Source organism: Mesoplodon mirus (assembly GCF_964341445.2).
Source record: "Mesoplodon mirus genome assembly, chromosome: 16".
In the NCBI taxonomy this organism is placed as follows: Eukaryota; Metazoa; Chordata; class Mammalia; order Artiodactyla; family Ziphiidae; genus Mesoplodon; species Mesoplodon mirus.
The window spans coordinates 66,364,308-66,390,283 of record NC_138992.1 but is presented as its reverse complement, the minus strand read 5'-3'; the positions used below and the strand labels follow the sequence as shown (position 1 = coordinate 66,390,283).

General features: G+C 35.9%; 1 protein-coding gene across 1 annotated transcript in view; it reads left to right on the top strand.

The window, feature by feature from the left end:
• MCMDC2 (minichromosome maintenance domain containing 2) overlaps positions 1 to 25,976 on the top strand; it is a 45,046-nt gene that overhangs the window by 6,702 nt on the left and 12,368 nt on the right. The window contains exons 3-13 of the mRNA XM_082601713.1: positions 1,531 to 1,723; positions 1,812 to 1,942; positions 2,015 to 2,074; positions 3,882 to 4,077; positions 4,692 to 4,814; positions 4,934 to 5,038; positions 9,330 to 9,455; positions 11,427 to 11,664; positions 17,862 to 18,067; positions 24,408 to 24,574; positions 25,092 to 25,271. Of these exons, the coding sequence (XP_082457839.1) occupies positions 1,630 to 1,723; positions 1,812 to 1,942; positions 2,015 to 2,074; positions 3,882 to 4,077; positions 4,692 to 4,814; positions 4,934 to 5,038; positions 9,330 to 9,455; positions 11,427 to 11,664; positions 17,862 to 18,067; positions 24,408 to 24,574; positions 25,092 to 25,271 (1,626 nt within the window). The 5' untranslated portion in view covers positions 1,531 to 1,629. The remainder of the gene's footprint in view (positions 1 to 1,530; positions 1,724 to 1,811; positions 1,943 to 2,014; positions 2,075 to 3,881; positions 4,078 to 4,691; positions 4,815 to 4,933; positions 5,039 to 9,329; positions 9,456 to 11,426; positions 11,665 to 17,861; positions 18,068 to 24,407; positions 24,575 to 25,091; positions 25,272 to 25,976) is intronic.

Here is a 25,976-nt window from a genome sequence, read left to right as displayed (position 1 = left end):
GAGCTCCACCCCGCCATTTCCTTTTTAGCAGCCTCCCTTCATTCGGCCCCGGAAACCCTATGTTCCCATGAAGCACAGGTGTAACGTTCTGAACACAACATACACTTTAAGATCGTTGAACTTAGGGCCACAGAGAAATAAACTCCGAAGTTTCTCTCCCCGCCCCCTCCCGCCGTGCGTCCCTCCACCCCCCGCCATATAACAGTCTCGATTACTTTTCTTTGCAAAGTGACCTGAACTCCAAGGAGCAGCGGTATGGATTCACCAGTGTGGGTCTGAAAATTAGGGGAAGGGGGATTACCTCTCTCCTTGGAAAACTCTCTTCCTCTCTTCACCTCTCCTTCAATTAGTGGCATCTTACCTATCAAATGTCACCTTTAAAGTAGAATTTATCACTTCATGTCTATGTCCCCACTGTATTAAATCAAAATATCCTAAAACAATAGAACATATGACCCCTACACGAGGATGACCCCAAATTTTGTGAGCTATTTCGTGTATGTTGTTCCTTCTGTGCTCTCTAGTACATTAATATTTCTTTAATAGCACGTAAGTTGTACAGAATTATAATTTTTTACATATCTATTTTCCCTCACTGTACTCTCTGAACAGTAGGGACCATATTTTACTGATCTTTGTATCCCCAGTGCCTAGGACAGTCTGATACCCAATAAATAGTAAATACCCAATAAATACTTGATAATGAATAAATGTGATAGTCATTATTTCTGACTTCTCTAAATTGGCAGCCATTGAAGGCAGGATTCAATCTTAATCATTTTATCCCTAGACCCTAATACAATGTTTGGCATATATTGTTTCCAATGGTGTTTGCTGTCTTTAAATGAATTTTATGTATTCCACTCTCATTACTATGGTTTAATGTTTTATGTTGGTCACTGATAGAAAATTTAAAGCCAGAAGAGGCCTTATCATCTAATACAACCCCTTAATTTCCTACAGATGAACCAAGAGAGGTTGGGTGATTTACCCATAGCAACTAGCAAATGCTGGATCTAGATCCAGGTTTTCAGACTTCTTAGGCTAGCTATACTTTATTACTTATATTGAATTTGTGAAACAGGTTTTACCACTTTCATTTTTTTAAACAACGCCTGCAAGGAGACCTCATTATCCAATATTAGTTTCAACAAGCATTTTTTGGTATACCTACTCTGTAAAGAGACATTTGAGGCTCCTGCTCTTAAATTTGAAATCTTATGGAGAGTCTCATAACCTAGTGTTGATAAAAATATCATTTGGCAAGAGAAACCAGTTTTGTTTCCCTTTGAGTAGGATTTTTTTTTTTCTGCACCGCACGGCTTACCAGATCTCAGTTCTCAGACCAGGGATTGAACCCAGGCCATGGCAGTGAAAGCCTGGAATCGTAACCACTAGGACACCAGGCAACTCCCAGGAATTTTTTAAGTTGGAAATTTTACCTCATTTTATTTCACCCTCAATTTTACATTTAATAGTTTAAACAGTTTTATTATAGATCCTTAAATGTAACTTTTATTTTATTTCTAGGTGTTCTTGTCTTTTCTATGAATTTCACTCTCTGTAGTCTTCACCAGCAGCTGTGGTTTAATCATTCAGTAAAACAGAAGAATCATTAACTAGGAGAAAATGTCAAATCTAAAAATGAAAGAGGCAGCCCTTATCTATCTTGACAGAAGTGGAGGCCTCCAAAAGTTCATAGACAATTGCAAATCCTACAGTGGTATGTTCAGCAAAGTTGACTTTATTTTAGAAACTTTAAAGTCCTACGTATAACTGTCCTCATTTTTATATTTGTGTATTTTTTACAGATTCAAAACAAAGTTATGCTGTCTATCGATTCAGTATTTTAATAAATCCCTCTGATATTATTGAGTTGGATGCTGAACTTGGAAATCATATTTTACACCAGCCTTTAAAAGCTGCTCAAGTTTTTCAATCAGTAAGTTAAAGAAAAATAATTTTATGCCACATGGAATTTTTGCTAACTTTGGTTTTTTGTTTGAAATCACAGGTCTGTTTTATTGCTGTTAAAACTCTCTCATTAATTGGACAATTACAGACTGAAGCTCAAGTAAGTTTTAGTTAAATTTAACAAAACTAAGGCACAATACTTTCAAGATACCTTGTAAATAAAAATTTTTATATTCATATATATTTTTTGTTTAAACATTTTCAAAGTTTAATAGATTATCTTACATACGCATCTTTACTTCCTGTTTTATCACTTATAACATTAAACATTTTTATAATAAAACATTTCAAACATACCCCCAAATAAAGAGAATAATACAGTGAACCTCCATATATCTATCACGCAGATTTAATAGTTGGCAATATTTTGCCATACTGGCATCGTCACTTTTTTTCTGAATTGTTTTAAAGCAAACCTTTAAAATACATTCTGTATTTCACCCCTACATACTTCGGTATGTATCAACCTCTAAAAATCGTGGACATTTTTGTTATATAACCACAATGCCATTATTACCATTTACAAAAAAAAAAATTCCTTGGTATCATCTAATATCCAGTCGATATTGAAATTTACCCAGTCGGGGGTCTCAAGACTGTCTCACAGTTGATGTGTTCAAGTCAGGACTAAAACAAGGTACACACATTATAACTGGTTCTTACATCTCCCTAAGTCTCTTTTAATCTAGAGCCATTTCCTCCCCCTCCTTTTTTATGCCATTGAATTTTTGAAGAAACTAGTTAATTGTCCTGTAAAATGTCTCATCTGGACTTGTCTGATTATGTTCTTGTAGTATTTAACTTACACCCCTAGACACCAAATTTCTGGAAAAAAAGTTGGCTCTAAAGACTTGCTTAGATTCAAATTCAACTCATTTTGATGAGAATATATCATAGTGTCATGTGTTTCATACTGCCCTACATTAGGAGAACTGTCCTATTTGTTATCCCACTTTTAGCAATGCCACAGTTGATCAGTGGGTGCAGATGATGTCAGTCTGATCCCTCCAATATACAGTCTCCCATCAACTGTCACCTAATGGTTTTTGCAGCTATTGATAGTCACTGCCTAGATTCCATTATTTCATTAGGAGTTTCAAAATTGTGATTTTCCTGATTTTAGCAAACTTTCTATATTTATTAGCTGAAACTATCCTGTAAGAGTTTTTCCTCTCATCAACTATTTGGTTACCCTGCATACAATTTGTACAGGAAAAGCAGAAGAAATGTTTGATTCTTTCCATCTGTAAATTTTCAGAGTGATGAATTGAAATATAACAGCCTCCAATGATGACCAATATTTTTTGTTTGTTTTTCCTTTTTTAAATTATGAGGAATTACATGAATTTTTAATTATATCTGATAGGTTTCAATGAATCTTTGTCATTCTTCTAGATGCCTATATTATCTAACTTTGGTCATTGGGAGCTCCTTAAAGTTTGTTCTTATGTCCTTTTGACACATTTCATTAGTTTTTAAGCCCCCCTGGTTTCTGTCACAGGGAGATGCACAAGGAGGTCCATCTGGTGTATTTTCTGCCCCATGGAATCAGCCATTTCCCCTAAGGAGCTCTGGTTCCTTTTTGTGAGAAATTATATTTAGAGATCTGGGCACTAGAAGTGTTTGTTGCTATTGAGTTGTCATTGTTTTATAAATAAGTCTTTTCAGTGAATATAGCGAGAAATGTGTATTTTTAAAGAAAAATGAGTTCGTAATGATATTTTCAATTAAATAATCGATTATAAGGATTTTGCATCTTTAATTTTATATTTAAATCAAAAGATTGTTTCCTAATACTACTAACAAATTATCTGTTTGATTTAACCTACAAATATACTTACTATATTGTAATGTAAGTCCAATTGGATCTGCAATTTTTATTAATACTATTTTTGTGTTCTTATTAGATTAATATACTGCTGAAGTTAACACATTTACCTCCTCTGCCAAGTTATAGTCTTGATCTTTGTGAGTTTCCGTTTGATTATACATCTCAAAGATTTTATATGATGCAAGGAATTGTGATTGCAATGACAACTGTAACCAAGTATACACAAGGTGCAAGATTTCTTTGTTCAGATGAAGCGTGCCCTCTTTCAAAAGGTAAATATTAAAATGTAAAATCAAAACAATTTATTGTTTAATCTTAAATCATGTTTACAATTAGTTAAAAAACATTCACAGCATAGAAAGAATGGAGTAAAATTAGGTGTCTCCTAATGTTTACAAGTCTACTTTGCATAATCTTGAAATTCGTTCTTTCTTCCACACCTCTCCCCTATAATTTAACAGATGCTCTTGTGTTGCTGAAGTACTTGTTTTTCTCACACACTGTTTCATGACTGTTCATGCTGTTCCCTCTCCATGTAATGTCCTCTCTCTCAACCCTTTGGCTTAACTTCCAGGACATCTTTTCCATTCATCCCCACCTCTTATTGGGTTGGATGCCTCTCCTCTCTTCTCTCTGAACACTTTGTATATGAATACTGCATATTGAAATTATCTGTTTCTTATTGCCACCTATTGAAATTGTGTGCTTAAGTATCCATATCACCAGTGCCTGGCAGGAAATAGCCATGCAATAAATGTTAATTGAACTGCTATGAACCCACATGCAAAACTGATTTAATTGTATGTTGAATTAGATTCATTTTAAAGGATTGAAAATGGAAAGCTAAATTTGAAGGCAAATTTAGCTTAGCTCTGTTTTCTTTCAGGATTTCAGTATATAAGAGTGCATGTACCTGGTGCTACAGAGTCTGCAACAGTAAGAAATGACTTTCTGTGTAATCTATGTTCATCTTCACTTCAAGAAGACAGAAAATTTAGAGTACTTGGTGGTAAAAATGCATTTACGTTTTACAATTACAATTTTTAAAATAATGTCTGATATTTTAATGTGGAAATTAAATTGAATATATATTCTAATAACTGATTCTTTTTTACTCTTTGCCTTAAGATAAACAGATAGTTGAAATAATTACCACAAAGGCACTTCGTGCTTTTCAAGGATATTCTAACAACCAGCCATTTAGGTTTCAATCTCTCACAATCTTCCTCAGAGGTAAGTAAGTCCTATTTGCACTAAAATATATAAACTATATAATTGACTTGTTTATGCTTATATATTATAAATGGTACTTCAAAAGCTTGAAAATAATAGGTCTTCTCTTTCTTGAGTATTTTAAAGAGTCATATTTAGCTAATGTAGCAATTATTCATTCAGTCATACAACATTCACTTAAGATATTAGCACCTGCTATGTCTCAAGCACTATGCTAAGTCTCAGGGTCACAATTATTTACAGTAATAATCTCCCATTATTGTATGTGTATGTCATATAAATATTGGAGTTATTGTTTTAAAATATAAGCTTCAGGAGGGTAGGGACTTGGGTTTTTTACTGCACATAGTAAAAACTCAATAAATATTTGTTAAATAAATGGATGAGCATCGACATATGATTAACTGTTGAGAACTGCATGGGTAAAAGACCTGTGAGTAGACAGATTCTGCCATAAAGGAGGAAATCGTTATCAGTATCGATCACCCAGGGAAGAGTGAGTCGTTGTTGAGAAGCCAGAACTGCGAAAATGAGGATGGGGTTCAGTCTCTTTTCTTGGGCTAAAATTGGAAGAATTAAACTTTTTGTAAAGAGAGATCTTGAATGTCAACCATGTGTAGGAAACTCAAGGGTTAGAAAGCAGAGACACAAACAAGAAGTCTTTTCACCATGGCCTGGCAAGGACAAGGCAGGCATATAAGCCCAGATGATAATAGGTAATTTTTAATATCAATTACTATGTGCCAGGCACTTTTACATATATTAACTCATTTAGTCACAGCAACTCTTTCAAGTAGGTTCTATTGTTATCTCCCTTTTACAATGTAGAAATGGACACACAGAAGTTAAGTAACTTTTCCAGGGTTACACAGCTAGTACCTGGCACAGCCATGATTCAAACTCAGGCATTCTAACTTCAAAGTCTGTGATCTTAACTACTTAATTCTATTATATACAAACCATACATTACAATATAGAAATATAAGTGACTATCCAACTTATATTTTAGTAGAAAACCCTTTCTTCAAATAAACTTAATAGAACCCAAATACATTTTTAAAAGTTAAATTAATAAAAGCAGGCCTTTGGGGTTTTTCAGGAGAGATACCCAGACTTCCCAGCCTCCTAGCCTTCCTCTTGACCCTTTCTTGACTTCAGGACACATCCACCAAACTGTAAGATTCCAAGGAACAGTTGAAAAATGATTTGCTTCAATTTTCTCCTCGTAATTCCTATGTATCCTTCAGGGGTTTTTTGGGGGGTGGGGCAGGGGGAATGTTTGTTTATTTGGTTTGGGGTTTTTATTTTCTCAAATCTTGGGGCTGATTCTTCCCATCTAGTTCTACAGGGTATATCAATATGCTCTCTGGATCTAAAAGAGAGAGAGAGACAGAGTGATAGAGAAACAGAGAGGAGGAAAGAAATGGAGATCAGTGTTTGATCACAGAGGGAAGTTAATCCTTGCTCCTCCTTGTAAGCCTTTCTTTCATAGTTTTACAACCATCCAAATTCTAACTGTATAATGGAGGATCAAGATTTTTAGCGTATGTTTTTTAGAATAAATTTTGAACTTGTGCAGAAGCTTTGCTCAGTCTGTAGAGGTGAGAGAGGAACCTAGTAAAGTGTCTTTTGGGTAGACTTTATTTATTTATTTATTTATTTAGATTCAAAAGAGTTTATTTGTATTACAAATGGCTACATTTTCATTGACGGTATTTGTTTTTCTTTTTAAATTAATTTTTGTTGGAGCATAGTTGCTTTACAATGTTGTGTTAGTTTCTACTGTACAGCAAAATGAATCAGCTATACATATACATGTATCCCCTCTTTTTTGGATTTCCTTCCCATTTAGATCACCACAGTGCATTAAGTGGAGTTCCCTGTGCTGGGTAGACTTTAGACATGAGCAGACCCAGATGGGAATTTCAGTTCTGCTACTTAACTACTTAGCCTGGTGCAAATCACTTAACCTCTCAGTTTCTTCATATATAAAGTGGGGATAACAATATCTGTCTTACAGTTTACAATTAGATAATGTGTATAAAAGTGACTTGCCTATATTATAGACTGTGAATAATACTTTTTAAAATGATTTTCTTCCCAAATAAAATTATTACTTACAAGGTCATTTTTATTAACATCTCTTGTCATTTAATGGAAAGATGTTTCATTTTAAACACAATGATCTTGTTTTGCCTTTTGACTATTATAGGAGACTATCTAGTTGCTATGTCACATGCTTCTTGAAGTTAATTCATCATCATCTATAAGTATCAAAATTTATCAGCAATAAAATTTTCTCAATTTACATTATTAATGCCACTCAATATGCATAGTATACTAAACAAAAGTAACTACTTAGCAACTAACTGAACTACTAAATTGTTGCTGGTTTTATTTTTTTTAATTTTTAATTTTATATTGGAGTATAGTTGATTAACAATGTTGTGATAGTTGCAGGTGTACAGCAAAGTGATTCTGCTATACATACACATGTATCCTTTTTCAAATTCTTTTCCCATTTAGATTGTTACATAATATTAAGCAGAGTTCCCTGTGTTATACAGTAGGTCCTTGGTGGTTATCCATTTTAAATACAGCAGTGTGTACATGTCAATCCCACACTCCCTAACTATCCCTTCTCCCCCCACATCCCCCCGGTAGCCATAAGTTCATTCTCTAAGTCTGTGAGTCTGTTTCTGTTTTGTAAATAAATTCATTAGTATCATTTCTTTTTAGATTCCACATATAAGCAATATCATACGATAGTTCTTTTTCTCTGTCAGACTTACTTCATTCAGTATGACAATCTCTAGGTCCATCCATGTTGCTGCAAATGACATTATTTCACTCTTTTTAATGGCTGAGTAATATTCCATTGTATATATGTACCACATCTTCTTTATCCATTCCTCTGTCGATGGACATTTAGGTTGCTTCCATGTCTTGGCTATTGTAAACAGTGCTGCAATGAACATTGGAGTGCATGCATCCTTTCGAACCATGTTTCTCTCCAGATATATGCCCAGGAGTGGGATTGCAGGATCATATGGTAGTCCTATTATTAGTTTTTTAGGGAACCTCCATACTGTTTTCCATAGTGGTTGTATCAATTTACATTCCCACCAGCAGTGTAGGAGGGGTCCCTTCTCTACACACCCTCTCCAGCATTTGTTGTTTGTGGATTTTTTTGATGATAGGCATTCAGACTGGTGTGAGGTGGTATCTCATTGTAGTTTTGACTTGCATTTCTCTAATAATTAGCAATGTTGAACATCTTTTCATGTGCTTCTTGGCTATCTGTATGTCTTCTTTGAAGAAATGTCTATTTAGGTCTTCTGCACATTTTTTGATTGGGTTGTTTGTTTTGATGATATTAAGCTGCATGAGCTGTTTGTAAATTTTGGAGACTAATCCCTTGTCGGTCACATCATTTGCAAATATTTTCTCCCATTCTGTGGGTTGTCTTTTCATTTTGTTTATGGTTTCTTTTGCTGTGCAAAAGTTTTTGAGTTTAACTAGGTCCCATTTGTTTATTTTTGTTTTTATTTCCATTACTCTGGGAGATGGATCGAAAAAGATATTGCTGTGATTTATGCCAGAGAGTGTTCTGCCTATGTTCTCCTCTAAGAGTTTTATAGTGTCCAGTCTCACATTTAGGTCTTTAATCCATTCTGAGTTTATTTTTGTGTATGGTGTTAAAGAATGTTCTAATTTCATTTATGTATATATAGCTGTCCAGTTTTCCCAGCATCATTTACTGAAGAGACTGTCTTTCCTCCATTGTATAGTCTTATCTCCTTTGTCATAGATTAATTGACCATAGGTGCATGGGTTTATTTCTGGGCTTTCTATCCTGTTCCATTGATCTATATTTCTATTTTTGTGCCAGTACCATACTGTTTTGATGACTAGAGCTTTGTAGTATAGTCTGAAGTCAGGAAGCCTGATTCCCCCAGCTCTGTTTTTCTTTCTCAAGATTGCTTTGGCTATTTGGGGTCTTCTGTGTCTCCATACAAATTTTAAGATTTTTTGTTCTAGTTCTGTGAAAAATGCCACTGGTAATTTTATAGGGATTGCGTTGAATCTGTAGATTGCCTTGGGTAGTATAGTCACTTTGACAGTATTGATATTAATGCCACTCAATATGCATATTATACTAAACACAAGTAAATACTTAGCAACTAATTGAACTACTGAATTGTTACTGGTTTTAGATCTTTGAACCATATAATCATGTAAAAGTTTCATTTAGTAAATAGTTATTTTCTTTTGTGTTTAACAATTTTAGATGAATTAGTGAATGAAATGAATATAGGAAATGAGTATAAGATTATTGGAATTCCAACCTGTGTAAAAACATCACAAACTGCTGTCTGTATAGAGGCGAATAGTATCACTTTTTTCAATCCAAAAGGTAAGAAAAATGTTAGTATCATATATTAACAAATATTTGAATTTAAATCCGTTTGTTCAGGAAACAAGTATTGGTTGCCTGTGTGCTGGGCACTCTTCAAAGCACTAGGGATACAGTTGTGATGAGGACAGTCAGCGTTCCTACTCTTAAATCATATGGTAGACAGTCAATAAATCTGTAAACTAATTAATAAGACAATTTTAGATAATAAATACTGCAAAGGAAATAAAGCAAGATAATGTGAAACACTGCCCACAGGAAGGACTCCTTTCTTTTGGCTAAACCTTATTTAGACTTTTTTTTTTTTAATAATTACCAACAAGAAAAATGTTTTAAGATGCCAAGAGTTAGAGATTAGTTTAAAGGTTTTTCTATCCAGCCCTTTGTTTTCTAGCTAAGTAACTGTTGTGGTCTGAGAAAAAGGGCCCAATAAAATGGCATCCTTTTCCTCAGCTGAGTTTTGAACCAATCAAGAAATAAGACAAAAGAGAAAGGCAGTTGGGGGCCAAAATATCACCCTTACTACTGATAATTTCCTTGCAACCTAATTAAGAATTAAGTAAACAAAAGTGGAGAGCAGACCTACTCTTAACTTGGCACACAAATATCTAAATATAGGACAGGCTAGTTAAATCTTTTTTTTTTTTTTTTTTTTTTCGGTACGCGGGCCTCTCACTGTTGTGGCCTCTCCCATTGCGGAGCACAGGCTCCGGACACGCAGGCTCAGCAGCCATGGCTCACGGGCCTAGCCGCTCCGCAGCATGTGGGATCTTCCCAGACCGGAGCACAAACCCGTGTCCCCTGCATCGGCAGGCGGACTCTCAACCACTGCGCCACCAGGGAAGCCCCAGGCTAGTTAAATCTTAAATAATTAAGTTAGATATTTTTTTTCTATTCCCTAGATAACCATCTGCAATAACAGAGGCCCAAGTTGAATTTAAATGCAATGGATTCTAGATACCTCTGCTTATTTTGAAGAGAAAGCTTTATTTATTTATTTATTTTTTGCCTGCGATGTGTGGTTTGTGGGGATCTTAGTTCCCCGACCAGGGATCGGACCCATGCCCCCTGCATTGGAAGCACAGAGTCGTAACCACTGGACCACCAGGGAATTCCTGAGAAAAACTTCTTAAAAGAATAAAAATATTGAAGAAACTACTAATGAACAATAGGCATTTTAAAGATATTTAAAATATTTTCTGCTGTGAAGTGCTTTAAGGTTTACTGATTTGGTGGCAGAACATGATATATATGTAGGTGAAGTGTGCTTTCTCCTGCTGAACTCCAGAATTAGGCAGATTTAACCACCCAAATGTGGCAAGAGCTACACTAATGTAGGCCTCCCTTGGTCCATGGGCATCGATGAGTAGAAGAGATCATTGCCCTGTGATGACAGCCCAAGAGGAAGGAGAAAGGGACTGGATTACATGTGTGCAGCTGTTTCTCCCAAACTGACCAACTGGATTAAATCACTCATCTCTCAGGAGTTGGACAGAATAAGGTAGTGGAGAAGGTCGAGAATGTTACAGTATATGTTGAAGTAGTAGAGTATAAATCTCCCCTTTTAACAGCAGTAATCAAATATTTCCCATTCTGCTTTTTAGACCTCACTAAAGGTGATAATATTTCAAACATAGGTATGTAGAAGCAAACACTGCAGTACAAGAGCCCCATGATCTGGCTTTACTCACATAGGTCTTAAAAGGAAAAAAATGAGAGATTTGCTTGCAACCCACAGCCAGTCTATGTGGGCACACAGGTTGACTGCTTCTTACTGCATTCCTTGGGATAGAAATGATAGACCAGAGTGACCTCCAATCATAATTTAATATCATTGTAAAAATTTGAATGTGGCATCATTAAAAGAACTGCAATTTGATAATATTTTAGATAAATGGAATTAGATGTCTATAATATCATTTTCTTGTTTTAAAAAACTCTTTTTAACATATATGTAATATTTACTTTCAGTTCCTTCAGGAATTAGCAACAATTTCAGGTGCCTCCTCTCTTTGACTTCCAGCTCGTGCTGGAAGTTTACAGCAATACTTGCCAATATCTTTGCATCACAAATTGTTCCTCCTGGGACTTACAATTTGCTCAAGCTCTGTTTGTTGATGAGCCTAGTACAGACAAGTGACCGTAACAAGGAACTGGAAGATTGCCTGGATCTTTTAATTATAACAAGTGATATTCTACTCGTAGACAGGTAAAGTATATGACGTTATGAATTGTCACAGATTTGTATACATCTTTTCCATGAGCATTATTACAAGACAAATATTTGGAATTTATCTGAGCAGTATAAATATTTAAATAAACTTTTATCAATGAAGTTCAAAACTTTTTAAAACATGAATTGAGAAATGGGATATTTGCTTTCAACATTTTGAGAATCTAACCACTCGAAGTTTCAACTTGTTTCCCCACTCAGACCTTTTTAAATAAATGGCTCCTTTGCAGGCTTCCTTTTCCCCCATTCCCTAGATCAGTGTTCTGCTTTTGTACTTTGTTTTCACTTCAAAATAATCTCCCTGCTAGAGCTAACAAGCTGTTTTCTTCTTTTTCTTCAAGATTCCATTCAATAGTATTGATTCACTGTGCCCAAATAAGGCTGTTAAAAGTGCCAAAATTACTGTTTTGGGGGTGTCACTCTAACCTTGGAGTAAGCCTCTACTCAGCATATTGGGGCTCCCCACTAGCAAGCACCCTTTTTAAAAAGTTACTTAAATGTTCAAAAAGCTAGGAATAAGCTTCATATATTAAAATCATGTATGCAAGTATAAAGCAAAAACAAATTTATAGAATGAATTTTAAATTAAAAAAATAAAATTCAAATTAGCTCTAACTTAATTGGACAGATGATGTTTTGCTAAAATTAAAATTAAATCACAATGTAAATATAGTGCTAACTGCTACAGATTGCACCAATTTAATCTTACACTAATGGGCATGAGAATATTTGTTTCCTAACAGCCTTACCAACACTGAGTATTATCAAACTTTGAAATTTTGCCATTTGATGGATGGAAAGTGGTATTTTATTTTAATTTGCATTTCTTTAACTAGCAGTAAGTTTTAGCATCATTTAGAATTTGTTAAACACTTTTTATTATTTTTCTATGAACTCCTTGACCATTGTCCATTTTTTAAATTAAGTTGTTTATTTCTTACTGATTTGTGATACCTCTTGTAAATTAAAGGCTTTGTCTCTCTTTCTGTTTGTCATTAACCTTTTCCTGTGGTATTTGGGGCTGTATGAGAGATTTGGTGTTTTGTAGGTAAAATTTACATAAATAAAGTGAAGTAATCAGATCTTAGGTATACAGTTCAATGAGTCTTGACAGATGCATACATTCCTATAGCCATCACCTCAGTAAGATATGGAACATTTCCATTTTCCTTTACCTTGGAAAGGTCCTTCATTCTCTCTTCCAATTAGTTCCTATCTCCATGGGTGATTTCTGTCACCATAGGTTAATCTTCCTGTTCTTGAACTTCGTATAACTAGGATCATACAGTGCACACTCTTTTGGGTCTAGCCTCTTTCGCTTAACATGTTTTTGAGATTGGCCCTGTTGTGTGTATCAGAAGTTCATTGTTTTTATTGATGAGTAGTGTTCCATTATATGAATATACCAGAATTTGTTTATCTGTTCTCCTGGTGATAGACATTTGGGTTTTGCATGTTTTGTTTTGTTTTTTAATTATTAAAGCAAAGTCCTAGGACAGGGCATGGCACACAGAAGATGATCAATTGCTATTTGATGAATGAGTCAATGAATGAATTTGTGGGGTTTTTTTGGCTGCGTTTTGGGTCTTCATTGCTGCGCGTGGGCTCTCTCTAGTTGCAGCGAGCGGGGGCTACTCTTAGTTGCGGTGTGCGGGCTTCTCATTGCAGTGGCCTCTCTTGTTGCAGAGCATGGGCTCCAGTAGTTGTGCCTGTGGGCTCAGTAGTTGTGGCGCATGGGCTTAGTTGCTCCAAGGCATGTGGGATCTTCCTGGACCAGGGCTTGAACCCATGTCCCCTGCATTGGCAGGTGGATTCTTAACCACTGCACCACCAGGGAAGCCCTGGGTTTTGCATGTTTTGACTATGTAAGTAAGGCTGCTATAAACATCTCTTGTAGAAGTCTTTTTGTAGACTTAGGTTTTTATTATTTTGGATAAATACCTAGGAGTGGAATTATTGTGTCATAAGGTAGGTTTATATAACTTTATAAGAAACTGCCAAACAGTTTTTTAAAGTGGTTTTACAATTTTACATTCCTAACGAGTTAAGGTTCCAGTTGTTTCTATCCTCACCAACATCCAGTGTGGTCAGTCTTTCTCAATTTAGCCATTCTAGTGCATGTGAATGGTGTCTCACTACGGTTCTAAGTTGCATTTCCCTGATGACTACTGATTTAAGCTCTTTTTCATGTGCTTATTAGCTACTAATGTATCTCCTTTTCTGAAGTGTCAAGTCCTTTGTTCACTTTTATTTTTTTTTTTTTTTTTTGCTGTACGCGGGCCTCTCACTGCTGTGGCCTCTCCCGTTGCGGAGCACAGGCTCCGGACACACAGGCTCCGCGGCCATGGCTCGCGGGCCCAGCCGCTGCGCGGCATGTGGGATCCTCCGAGATAGGGGCACGAACCCGTGTCCCCTGCATCGGCAGGCGGACTCTCAACCACTGCGCCACCAGGGAAGCCCCTTTGTTCACTTTTAAATGGGCCTCTTCCAGATGCACATCCATTGTCACATATGTATCATGAAATTTTTCTCCCAGTCTAAAGCTTGAGGGTTTTTTTCTTAAAGATATCTTTGATGAGCAGACCTTTTAGTTTAGGTTATTATTTTCTTTTATGTTTAGTGTTTTCTGGGTTCTGTTTAAGAAATCTTTGTCTACCCCAAGGTCATGAAGATATTCTTTTATGTTTTCTTCTAGAAGTATTTGTTTTTACACTAGGTCTGTTTTCTATCACAAGTCAATTTTTGTATATGATACAAGGTAGGAGCCAAGATTAATATTTTTCTTATGCATTTGTCTAATTTTTCCATACCATTTGTTTAAAAGACTTTCCTTTCCCCATTGAATTGCTTGGTACCAATGTTGCAAATTAGTTGAACTGGTTATAAACTGTGGTTATAAACAGTGGTTATAAACTGGTTATAAACCATTTTAGGTGTAAAATTGAACTGGGTATATATGTATTTAAACGTTCTTTTCTGTTATTTTGACCTTTATGTCTATAATTATGCCTCACATTCTTGATCATTGTATCTCTATATTAAGTTTTGAATCGGGTAGTGCAACTTTATTCTTCATTTTTAAGATTTGTTTGCACTATTTTAGGTCATTTACATTTTCTTATAAAGTTTAGAATGTATATGTTAATACCAACCTCCATCTGCATCGCCCCAAAAGAGACTTTAAGGATTTTGATGGAACTGCATTTAACTTATAAATCAATTTGGGAAGAATTTACATCTTAACAATGTTGAGTCTTCCAATCTGTGAATATGGTATATATCTCCATTTATTTAAATCTTAATTTCTTTCAGCAATGTTTTGTAAAGGTCATGCACATAATTTAAGTTGATTTCTAAGTATTTGGTATTTTTGATGCTATTAAAAATGGTAGTATTTTATTAATTTTATTTTTCAAATATTTGCTGTAAGTATATAGAGATACAATTGATTTTTGTATTTGGATCTTTTACTCTGTGACCTTGTATCAGTAGTTCAAAAAATTCCTCAGCTGATTCCAATGATTAGCCAAGTTTGAGACCCATTGTTCTATATAACTAGGTTCTCAGCCTGACTACATGTTAGAATCATCTGGGATAATGTTAAAAAAAATTTTATAGGGCTTCCCTGGTGGCGCAGTGGTTAAGAATCCGCCTGCCAGTGCAAGGGACACGGGTTCGAGCCCTGGTCTGGGAAGATCCCACATGCCACGGAGCAACTAAGCCTGTGCACCACAACTACTGAGCCTGGGCTCTTGAGCCTGTGAGCCACAACTACTGAGCCCGTGGTCCGCAGCAAGAGAAGCCACAACAATGAGAAGCCCACGCACCACAACGAAGCGTGGCCCCCACTCACTGCAACTAGAGAAAGCCCGCGTGCAGCAACAAAGACCCAACGCAGCCAAAAATCAATCAATCAATAAATTTATTAAAAAAAAATAATTTATGACTGCAGCTCACCCCTAGAGATTCTAATTTACATCATTTGGGGTGGGGCTTGGCATTAGAATTTTTTTAAAACCCCAGGCAATTTTTTTTTGTTAAAGTATAATTGACATGCAATATCATGTTCGTGTACATCATAGTGATTCAATATTTATATACATTTCAAAATGGTCACCACAATAAGTCTAGTTACCATCTGTCACCATACAAAGTTATTACAATATTATTGACCATATTCTCTATGCTGTACCTTACATCCTCGTGACATTTATTTTATAACTAGAAGTTTGTACTTCTTAATCCCTTTTACTTATTTCACTTTCCCAATCCCCCTCCCCTCTGGCAACAGCAAGTTTGTTTTCTATATCTATTCTGTCTTGTTTTGTTTGTTCATTTTTTTTTTAGATTCCACATATAAGTGAAATTGTATAATAATTATCTTTTTCTATCTGACTTACTTTACTTAGCATAATACCCTCTAGGCCCATCCATGTTGTCACAAATGTCAAGATTTCATACTTTTTATTGCTGAATAATATTCCATTATATATATACCACTTCTTCTTTATCAATTCATCTATTCATAGACACTTAGCTTGTTTCCATATCTTGGCTATTGTAAATAATGCTGTAATGAACATAGAGGAGCATATATCTTTTCTAATTAGTGTTTTTGTTTTCTTTGGATTAATACCCAGGAGTGGGATTGCTGGATCATATGGTAACTATATTTTTAGTTTTTTGAGAAACCTCCTTACTGTTTTCCACAGTGGCTGCAACAATTTACATTCCCACCAACAGTGTATAAGGAGTCCCTTTCCTCCACGTTCTTGCCAATGCTTAGGTTGTTTTTTGTTGTTTTTTTGTCTTTTTGATAACAGCCATTCTGACAGGTGTGATGTGATATCTCATCATGGTTTTGATTTGCATTCCCCTGATGAGTAGTGATTTGACCATCTTTTCATGGGCCTGTTGGTTCCCCAGGTGATTTTAATGTGAGCTAGGGTTGAGAAACACTGCTCTATAGGCTTGCAAATTTTCTTTCTAAATCTTACTCACCCATTTTATATATCTTCAAATTAGCATCTAAATTCTTTGGAATGACACATACACTAGACATTTTATAGCATTTATCTATCCACATTTAAGAGATACTGCTTCACCCTCTTTGTACTGTATCTCTGCTCATCATAGTAGATTGCACCAGCAAGCTATGATTTCTGTGGCAAGGATTTAAAAGCTAAGCTAAGATAATCAGATTCCTTTCTTATAATTTAAGTTTGAGAAATGAAGAGGTTGAGGCAATTGGCAAAGAGGTTAGAAAGCAAAAGGATGTATCAAGAGTTATCTTGATACATAGGTAATAGCGGTAGTCATGATGAACTCTTGGCAAGCCTAAATGCAAAAATATCGAATAAACGAAAGAAAGCAATTCATAAAAAAAGGAAGTCCCCGTTCAAATGTCATTTCTCTATAGCTTTCTCTGACTTCCATCCAGGAGGAAATAAAGATCTTTTATGGATGTCCTCATGACATTATTTTAGTACTTATCACATCGTATTTTAGTTTTTTGTTTACATCTCTCTAGGCTGTGAGCTTTCCAAGTTAAGGACCAAATCTCATATATATATATATATATATATATATATATATATATATATATATATATATATATATATATAGTTAATAACCTGAGACAATACATAGCAAAGACAAATTCTTTTTTTTTAATTAATTAATTAACTTATTTTTTGCTGCATTGGGTCTTTGTTGCTGCGTGTGGGCTTTCTCTAGTTGCAGCAAGCAAGGGCTACTCTTCGTTGCGGTGAGCGAGGGCTACTCTTCGTTGCGGTGCACGGGCTTCTCATTGCGGTGGCTTCTCTTATTGCGGAGCACAGGCTCTAGGCGTGTGGGCTTCAGTAGTTGTGGCATGTGGGCTCAGTAGTTGTGGCTTGTGGGCTCTAGAGCGCAGGCTCAGTAGTTGTGGCACACAGGCTTAGTTGCTCCGCGGCATGTGGGATCCTCCCGGACCAGGGCTCGAACCCATGTCCCCTGCATTGGCTGGAGGATTCTTAACCACTGCGCCACCAGGGAAGCCCATTTTTATCTGTAGCACTAGTGCTCAATAGACATTGAATCAAATTAAATCTAATTGTATAGCTATTATACATTATGACTTCTGAAAATCAAATATTAAATAATAGTAATGAGTAATTTATTTTTTCCCTTAGGCTTTTGAATTTTAGTATAAACCTTGTGCCCCGTGGTATACGTCATCCAGTCTCTACTGAAATTTTTCCTACTCTATCCAGGAATAAGTATGGAACTGGAGCGGTTAGCATTCAAGGTGGCAGTGCTTTGCTAGCTAAAGGTGGTATCTGCTTTATAGGAGACTTGGCTTCACACAAAAAAGATAAACTTGAACAGCTTCAATCAGGTAAACAGTATTTTTTCAAATTAATTTTCACCTGTTTAACTTATAGTCTCATCCGTGTCAAGGGGTTACTTAACAATTAAGACTGTATTGTACACGTTTTAGGAATAGGGAAATTATATTAAATGACATTTCTCATTTTACCTTTATAAATAAAAACAGAGGAATTTAATGTGCAAATGCACTGTTTTAGGCTTTGCTCTCAGTTTTGCTAACACGTGAGTTTGTATTAGGCCAGATTTATTTCCTTTCTTCTCTTGTTGCATTAGCTAGGACTTCCAATATGATGTTGAAAAACAGTGGTGAGAAGGAACATCCTGATCTTGTCTTGCTCCTGATCTTAATAGGAAAGTTTCACGTTTCTCACCATTGAGTATGATGTTAGCTGTAGGTTTTTGTTTTTTTTTTTTTGCAGTACACGGGCCTCTCACTGTTGTGGCCTCTCCCGTTGCGGAGCACAGGCTCCGGACGCACAGGCCCCGCGGCCATGGCTCACGGGCCCAGCCGCTCCGTGGCACGTGGGATCCTCCCAGACCGGGGCACGAACCCGTGTCCCCTGCATCGGCAGGCGGACTCCCAACCACTGCGCCACCAGGGAAGCCCGCTGTAGGTTTTTTTGTAGAAGTTCTCTTGCAAGTTGAAAGAATTCCCCTCTATTCTTATTCTACTAAGAGTTTTTTAATAATGAATTGGTGCTGAATTTTATCAAATGCTTTTTCTACACCTATTGATATGATAATGTGATTTTTCTTCTGTAGCCTGTTGATATTATGGATTACATTAATTGATTTTCAAATGTTGAACCAGCTTTGCATACCTAACATAAACCCTACCTGGCTGTGGTGTATAATTCTTTTTATACATTGTTGGACTTGATTTGCTATTATTTTGTTGAGGATTTTTGCCTGTATATTCACAGGAGATATTGGTCTGTAGTTTTCCTATAATATCTTTTGTCTGGTTTTAGTATTAGGATAATGCTGCTTGGGCCAGATTTATAACTAACAAGGATATGGACAGATAAGTATCGGGCCAAGAGAAGTTAGGGCCTTACAATCTTGGCATACCGGCAAGAATGTGCAGCAGTACTCAGGGCACGTAGCATATTGCCTCTCCCTACAAAAGAATGCAGAAATAGACCCACACTAGTATGCTTACTTGATTTTTTTTTAATTTATGTATTTAATTTATTTATTTTTGGCTGCATTGGGTCTTCGTTGCTGTGTGCGGGCTTTCTCTAGTTGCGGTGAGCGGGAGCTACTCTTTGTTGAGGTGCACAGGCTTCTCATTGCGGTGGCTTCTCTTGTTGCGGAGCACGGGCTCTAGGCACACAGGCTTCAGTAGCTGTGGCATGTGGGTTCAGTAATTGTGGCTTGTGGGCTGTAGAGCACAGGCTCAGCAGTTGTGGCACACGGGCTTAGTTGCTCCGTGGCATATGTGATCTTCCTGGACCAGGGCTTGAACCCGTGTCCCCTGCATTGGCAGGTGGATTCTTAACCACTGGGCCACCAGGGAAGCCCTGCTTACTTGATTTTTGACCACAGCTTCAAAGCAAGAAAATGGACAAAGGAAAGTTTTTTCAACAAATGATGGTGAAACATCTGGCTATACATATGGAAAAAATTAATATTGGCTCATACCTCACAACTGTATACAATAATTAATTAAAGATGGATCATAAACCTAAATGTAAAAACTAAAATTATATAGCTACTAGAAGAAAACATGGGAAATCTTCATGACCTTAGGGTAGGCAAAGATTTTTTAGACAAAACCCAGAAAGCAATAAACAAAATAATTGATGAATTGGACTTCATCAAAACTAAAAAGTTATACACATCAAAAAGGCCATTTAAAAAGTGAATAGGCAAGCAAAGAAAAAGAAAATAATTGCAATACATATATTTGACATAGGATATACACCTAGAACATAGAAACGATTCTAACAAGTCAGTAATTTGAAAAACAAAGAACCAGACAGCCTACAGAATGGGAGAAAATATTTGCAAAGGATGTGACTGACAAGGCTTAATCTCCAAAATATACAAACAGCTCATACAACTCAACAACAAAAAAACAAACAATCCAATCAAAAAATGGGCTGAAGACCTCAATAGACATTTCTCCAAAGAAGACATACAGATGGTCAACAGGCACATGGAAAGATGCTCAACATCACTAATTATTAGAGAAATGCAAGTCAAAACTACAATGAGATACTGCCTCACACCAGTCAGAATGGCCATCATTAAGAAGTCTACAAATAACAAATGCTGGAGAGGGTGTGGAAAAAAGGGAACCCTCCTACAGAGTTGGTGGGAATGTAAGTTGGTGCAGCCACTATGGAAAACTGTATGGAGGTTCCTCAAAAAACTAAAAATAGAGTTGCCATATGATCCAGCAATCCCAGTCCTGGGCATATATCCAGACAAAATTATAATTCAAGAAGATATTTGCGCCCCTATGTTCATAGCAGCACTGTTCACAATAGCCAAGACATGGAAACGGCCTAAATGTTCCTTGATGGATGAATGGATAAAGAAGATGTACTTTGTCAATACTACTCAGCCATAGAAAAGAATGAAATAATGCCATTTGCAGCAACAGGGATGGACCTAGAGATTGTCATACTAAGGGAAGTAAGGCAGACAGAGAAAGACAAATATCATATGATATCACTTATATGTGGAATCTAAAGTATGATACAAACGAACTTACCTACAAAACAGAAACAGACTCATAGACATAGAGATAAACCATAATGGAAAAGAATATAAAAAAGAATGTATATTTATATATATATTTCTATACAGCAGAAATTAACACAACATTTTAAATCAAACATTCTTCAACTTAAAAACACATACACTCAAAGGACCCAGCAAAAAAATGGTCAAAAGACTTAGATAGTGACTGCACAAAGGAATGTATACAAAATGACAAATAAATGCATGAAAGAGTGCTTAATATCATTCGTTGGATATTGGGGAAATGAAAATAAAAACCACAATGAGATACCAATACTTACACATACTAGCAAGTGCAGCTTCACGGGCGGGGAACAAGTATAGCTCCCCCTAGAAGAGCCTGGCACTTGGTTAAAACTCTACTGTCGCCATCTTCAAATTTTTAATGATTTTAGGGCTTCCCTGGTGGCTCAGTGGTTAAGAATCCGCCTGCCAATGCAGGGGATACGGGTTCGAGCCCTGGTCCAGGAAGATCCCACATGCCACATAGCAACTAAGCCCGTGCATCCCAACTACTGAGCCTGCGCTCTAGAGCCCATGAGCCACAACTGCTGAAGCCTGTGCGCCTAGAGCCTGTGCTCCGCAACAAGAGAAGCCACCACAATGAGAAGCCCGTGCACCCCAACGAAGAGTAGCCCCCACTTGCTGCAACTAGAGAAAGCCCGCACACAGCAATGAAGACCCAACACAGTCAAAAATAAATAAATAAAATTTTTATAAAAAGAAAATTTTAATGATTTTATCTTTGAAGTTGTTTTGTAAGGAAGACAGTGGAGCTTGAACATGAGCAGAGGGGATACATCCATGCATGTGTCCACCATGCCTTACTGCCCTATTTCAAATAGCATTTGCGATCACTATGAGGCTTGTTAACACACTTAATTTGTAATCAGTTTGATTCTCGCTGGACTCTCAAGCATTGTGACTACACTGCAATTCAGTGCCCATGTTCCATTTCAAAACATCTTCCCCTGAGTGAGATGGGGAGCTGATAGCCCCAAGGAGGCCAAGCTTTCCATTTGAATCAGACTTGCTTCTGTAATAGGCAGTTGCATTCTAAGAAACACAAATGACCGAGGAACCCCATCATATCCTTTCTTACTTGGTTACTTCCCTGTATTTGCCAACCTCTTACACTGAAACTGATAATATAGGAGGGAAGGGAAAGATAGGGCAACCCGTTGTTCCTTTTCCTTTCAGTCCTTCCTTACTCATCAGTAGAGAGTGCTGGTGAAATGTGTGAATATCAAGAAACAAATTAAAAACAGTTTTGTGCAAAATAAAAATATTTCCCCTGTTCTGATAAGAACAAAAATACATAAGTGTGTATTAATACTTCCTACAAAATACTAATGATGCTGCATATGAGTTAAATGCTCAAATATTTGTATTTAAGACTGGAATTGTACAATATAAATGGTAAAATTCATGTCAATAATTAAAAATTTTAGTATTAGACTGACAGCTACTTCTATTACATTTTCTGGTAATAGCTTTATTGAAGTATAGTTTGCACACCATAAAATTCACCCACCTAAAATGTACAGTTCAGTGGCTTTTTGAATATTCACAGAGTTGTACAACCGTCACCACTATCTGTTATACTTTCAGAACATTTTCATTACCCCAAAGGAAACCCCGTGCTCATTAGCAGTCACCCCCCATGCCCCCTCTCCCCCGAGTTCCCGGAAACCTAATCTGCTTTCTGTCTCTATGGATTTGCCTATTCTGGACATTTCATATAAATGGAATCATACAATTTGTGGTCTTTTATTACTGGCTTCTTTCACTTAGCATAATGTTTTTGAGGTTCATCCATGTTGTAGCATGTATCACTTCATTCCTTTTTAAAAATATATTGATAAAATACACAACATAAAATTGACCATTTTAACCATTTTCCAATGTACAGTTCAGTGGCATTAAGTACATTCACAATGTTACACAATCATCACCACTATCCATTTCTAGAACTTTTTCATAATCCCCAGCAGAAAGTCTGTACTCATTAAACAATAACTCTCTATTCCCCCCCTGTCTCTAGCCCTGGGAACCTCTATTTGACTTTCTGTCTCTATGAATTTTCCTCTTCACAGAATCTCATTCCTTTTTATGGCTGAATAATATTCCAATATATATAAGTGATTTTATATATATATATATATATATATAAAATCACTTAAAAAATCATTCATCTGTTAATGGACCCTTGGGTTGTTTCTACCTTTTGGCTATTGTGAATAATGCTGCTATGAACACTGGTGTAAAAGTATCTGTTTAAGTCCCTGCTTTCAACTCTTTTGCATATATACCTATAAGTGGAATTGCTGGATCATGTGGTAATTCTATGTTTAACTTTATGAGGATCCACCAAACTGCTTTCCACAGTGGCCACACCATTTTACATTCCCACCAGTAATGCACAAGGGTTCTGATCTCTCCACATCACCCCTATTACATTTTATAAGTAATAAAATATTTTTAAAAGAAAAAGCTTTATATATAAAAAAGCATTTCCCCCTGCTTTTTGAATAAGAGGCCCATATTTTCATTTTACATTGGACCCTACAAATTATGTGGCTGGCCCTGGCTACTAGAATGACAAAAATTAAAAACACCGACAACAACGGATGTTACCAAGGATGTAGAGAAGTTGGAATTCTCATATATTGTTGATGAGAGTATAGAACAGTACAACCATTTTGCAAACTGCTCTGGCAGGTTCTATATAGTTAAATATATATTTACCTTATGATCCAAAAGAAAAATAAACATGTATACAAAAAACTCTTATCGTGAATGGAGAGAAGACTAATTTGAGAAATATTTGAGAGATAGCATCCTAGGAATAGAATTGAATCCATAGATTGAATGCTTATAAGGGATAAGGGGAGGATAGAAAGGAGAATGGGATGTTTCCACATTTTTTGTTTGGGTTTTAAGTGGATCAGTGATGATTCTCCTAATTGTGAGTAATGCACAAGAGCCATTTGAGGAGGAGAAATGATGAATTTGGTTTCTCCTATGTTGAATTTGAGATATATTTTCTCCTAGTCACTCCTACTTAGATGGCCCACTTTCTATTATTTTTTTTTTTGGCACATAAAAGAACATCGTTGGGGACTTCCCTGGCAGTCCAGTAGTTAAGACTCCACGCTCCCAATGCAGGGGGCGTGGGTTCGATCCCTGGGTGGGGAACTAAGGTCCCACATGCTGCATGACGCAGCCGGAAAAAAAAAAAAAAAAAAAAAGAACATTGTTTAATTTCAGCCTCCCTTGTAAGCCTGCACTACCTTCCCTATATGACCATTCTCCTTACCTGCCTATTCCTTCCAATTCACAATTCTAGCTACATGCTTTGGACTGATGATACTCATCGTCAGGGGACACATAAACATTCAAATATTTTTCTTGCCTTCTTCTTTTTTATGGCAGATCCTCTAATTTAGCCATATTTTACAAAACAATCAAATTTACTTGTGTCTTTACTATCCAAAATTTAGACTGTAAAATTCTGTATAATAATATTTATTAATTTATAGACATATAGACCAAAGTGAACTTAAATAACAAATGGGTAATGTCTTTTGACTTAGCTGTGGAAAGTAGAAGCATCACAGTATACATCTCGGGAAAGAAGTTTGGGGATGATATGGACCAACAAATGACTTTTCCAGTTCAGTGCAGTTTTTGGTCTTTTGTTGATATGGATTCATCTTCAAGAAGAAATATACAGAAAACCAATACTCTAATTGGTCAGATGGTAAAGTATATGTGTATTTTATTGTTAGAGTGTTATTTAGGAAATTTAGTCACAGATTTTAATCTTAATGTTTTTATTGTTCTTAATGTTTTATTATTATTTCTGTGCTTAATTTCTATACTTAATTGGGTACTAGAACTAAATAATGACACAGTTGTTTGAAAATTTTCATTTTTTAGTCATGCAAAGCAGGTGTCCGCTCACTAGAAATTATTATTTGAATAGGTAGTGGGAGAGGCTTTAATGAATAATGTGTAAGAAGATACTCAGTAAAAAGCATTTTAGAAAAATTTATTATCACAAAGTTCCCATGCTATTTGGGAGTCACTTTAAATAATAATTAATAATAACAAATAATAAAATAATTATTACGATTATAGTTTTATAATTTAATTAATATTATAATAATATAATTCTACTAATAATTTAAATAATAATTCTAAATAATAGTTAATTTGAAGTGTTTATGAAAATGCCAGTGTTTAATATTTGCCTTTTACATTTTTGTTTGATGTAGGATTGCAGTTTGATTCCAGCTAATCTCGTAGAGGCATTTGGATTATTGATTAACTGCAATGAGTCATCTCCTTGCCACCCACTTCTTCCTACTGTGCAACATACTTTAAAGAAAGCCATTGATCCTGAAGGGCTGCTTTATGTAGCTTCTAAACAGTTTACAACTGAAGATTTTGAAAAGGTAAAAGTATGTGCTAATGTTTCTCAATGTAAATAAAACTCCCTTTGAACATTTAATTTTCCTTATTTAGAATTCTTTTATTCCAATTTGCTTCCAGCTTTTAAGCATTTTAAGGACATTGTATAGAAAAAATTTAGGTTCATAATTAAACTAGAAACTGTAAGGACATAGGGACTTCCCTGGCCACCCAGTGGGTAAGACTCCATGCTCCCAGTGCAGGGGGCCCGGGTTCGACCCCTGGTCGGGGAATTAGATCCCACATGCATGCTGCAACTAAGACCCAGTGCAGCCAAAATAAATAAATAAATAAAATATTTTTAAAAAAACTTTAAGGACATAGATATTAAAACATTGAGTTTATTCTTTGAACCACTGAGCAAATCACCATAGCTTAAAGCATTTCCATGAAAAGATTCAAAATAGAATATTTCTATAAAACATTATGTTGAGAGGCTTTATAAGTATACAGCCTTCTACATTTTACAGACTATTCAAAGGGAAACTATATATGAATGCCTACAGAGTTCTGACTATAGGGGATATCTCTCATGACTCACAAACCCATTTATTTTAATGTCCTGACCTGAAAACACGTATGGTATGTTCAGAGAATCTGAGAGTAGATGATGCAAATTTAGTAATGCCTCTCATAGCTATTAAAGGTAGTCAGGTATTTACAAGTGAAGCCCTTTTAATATTAACTAT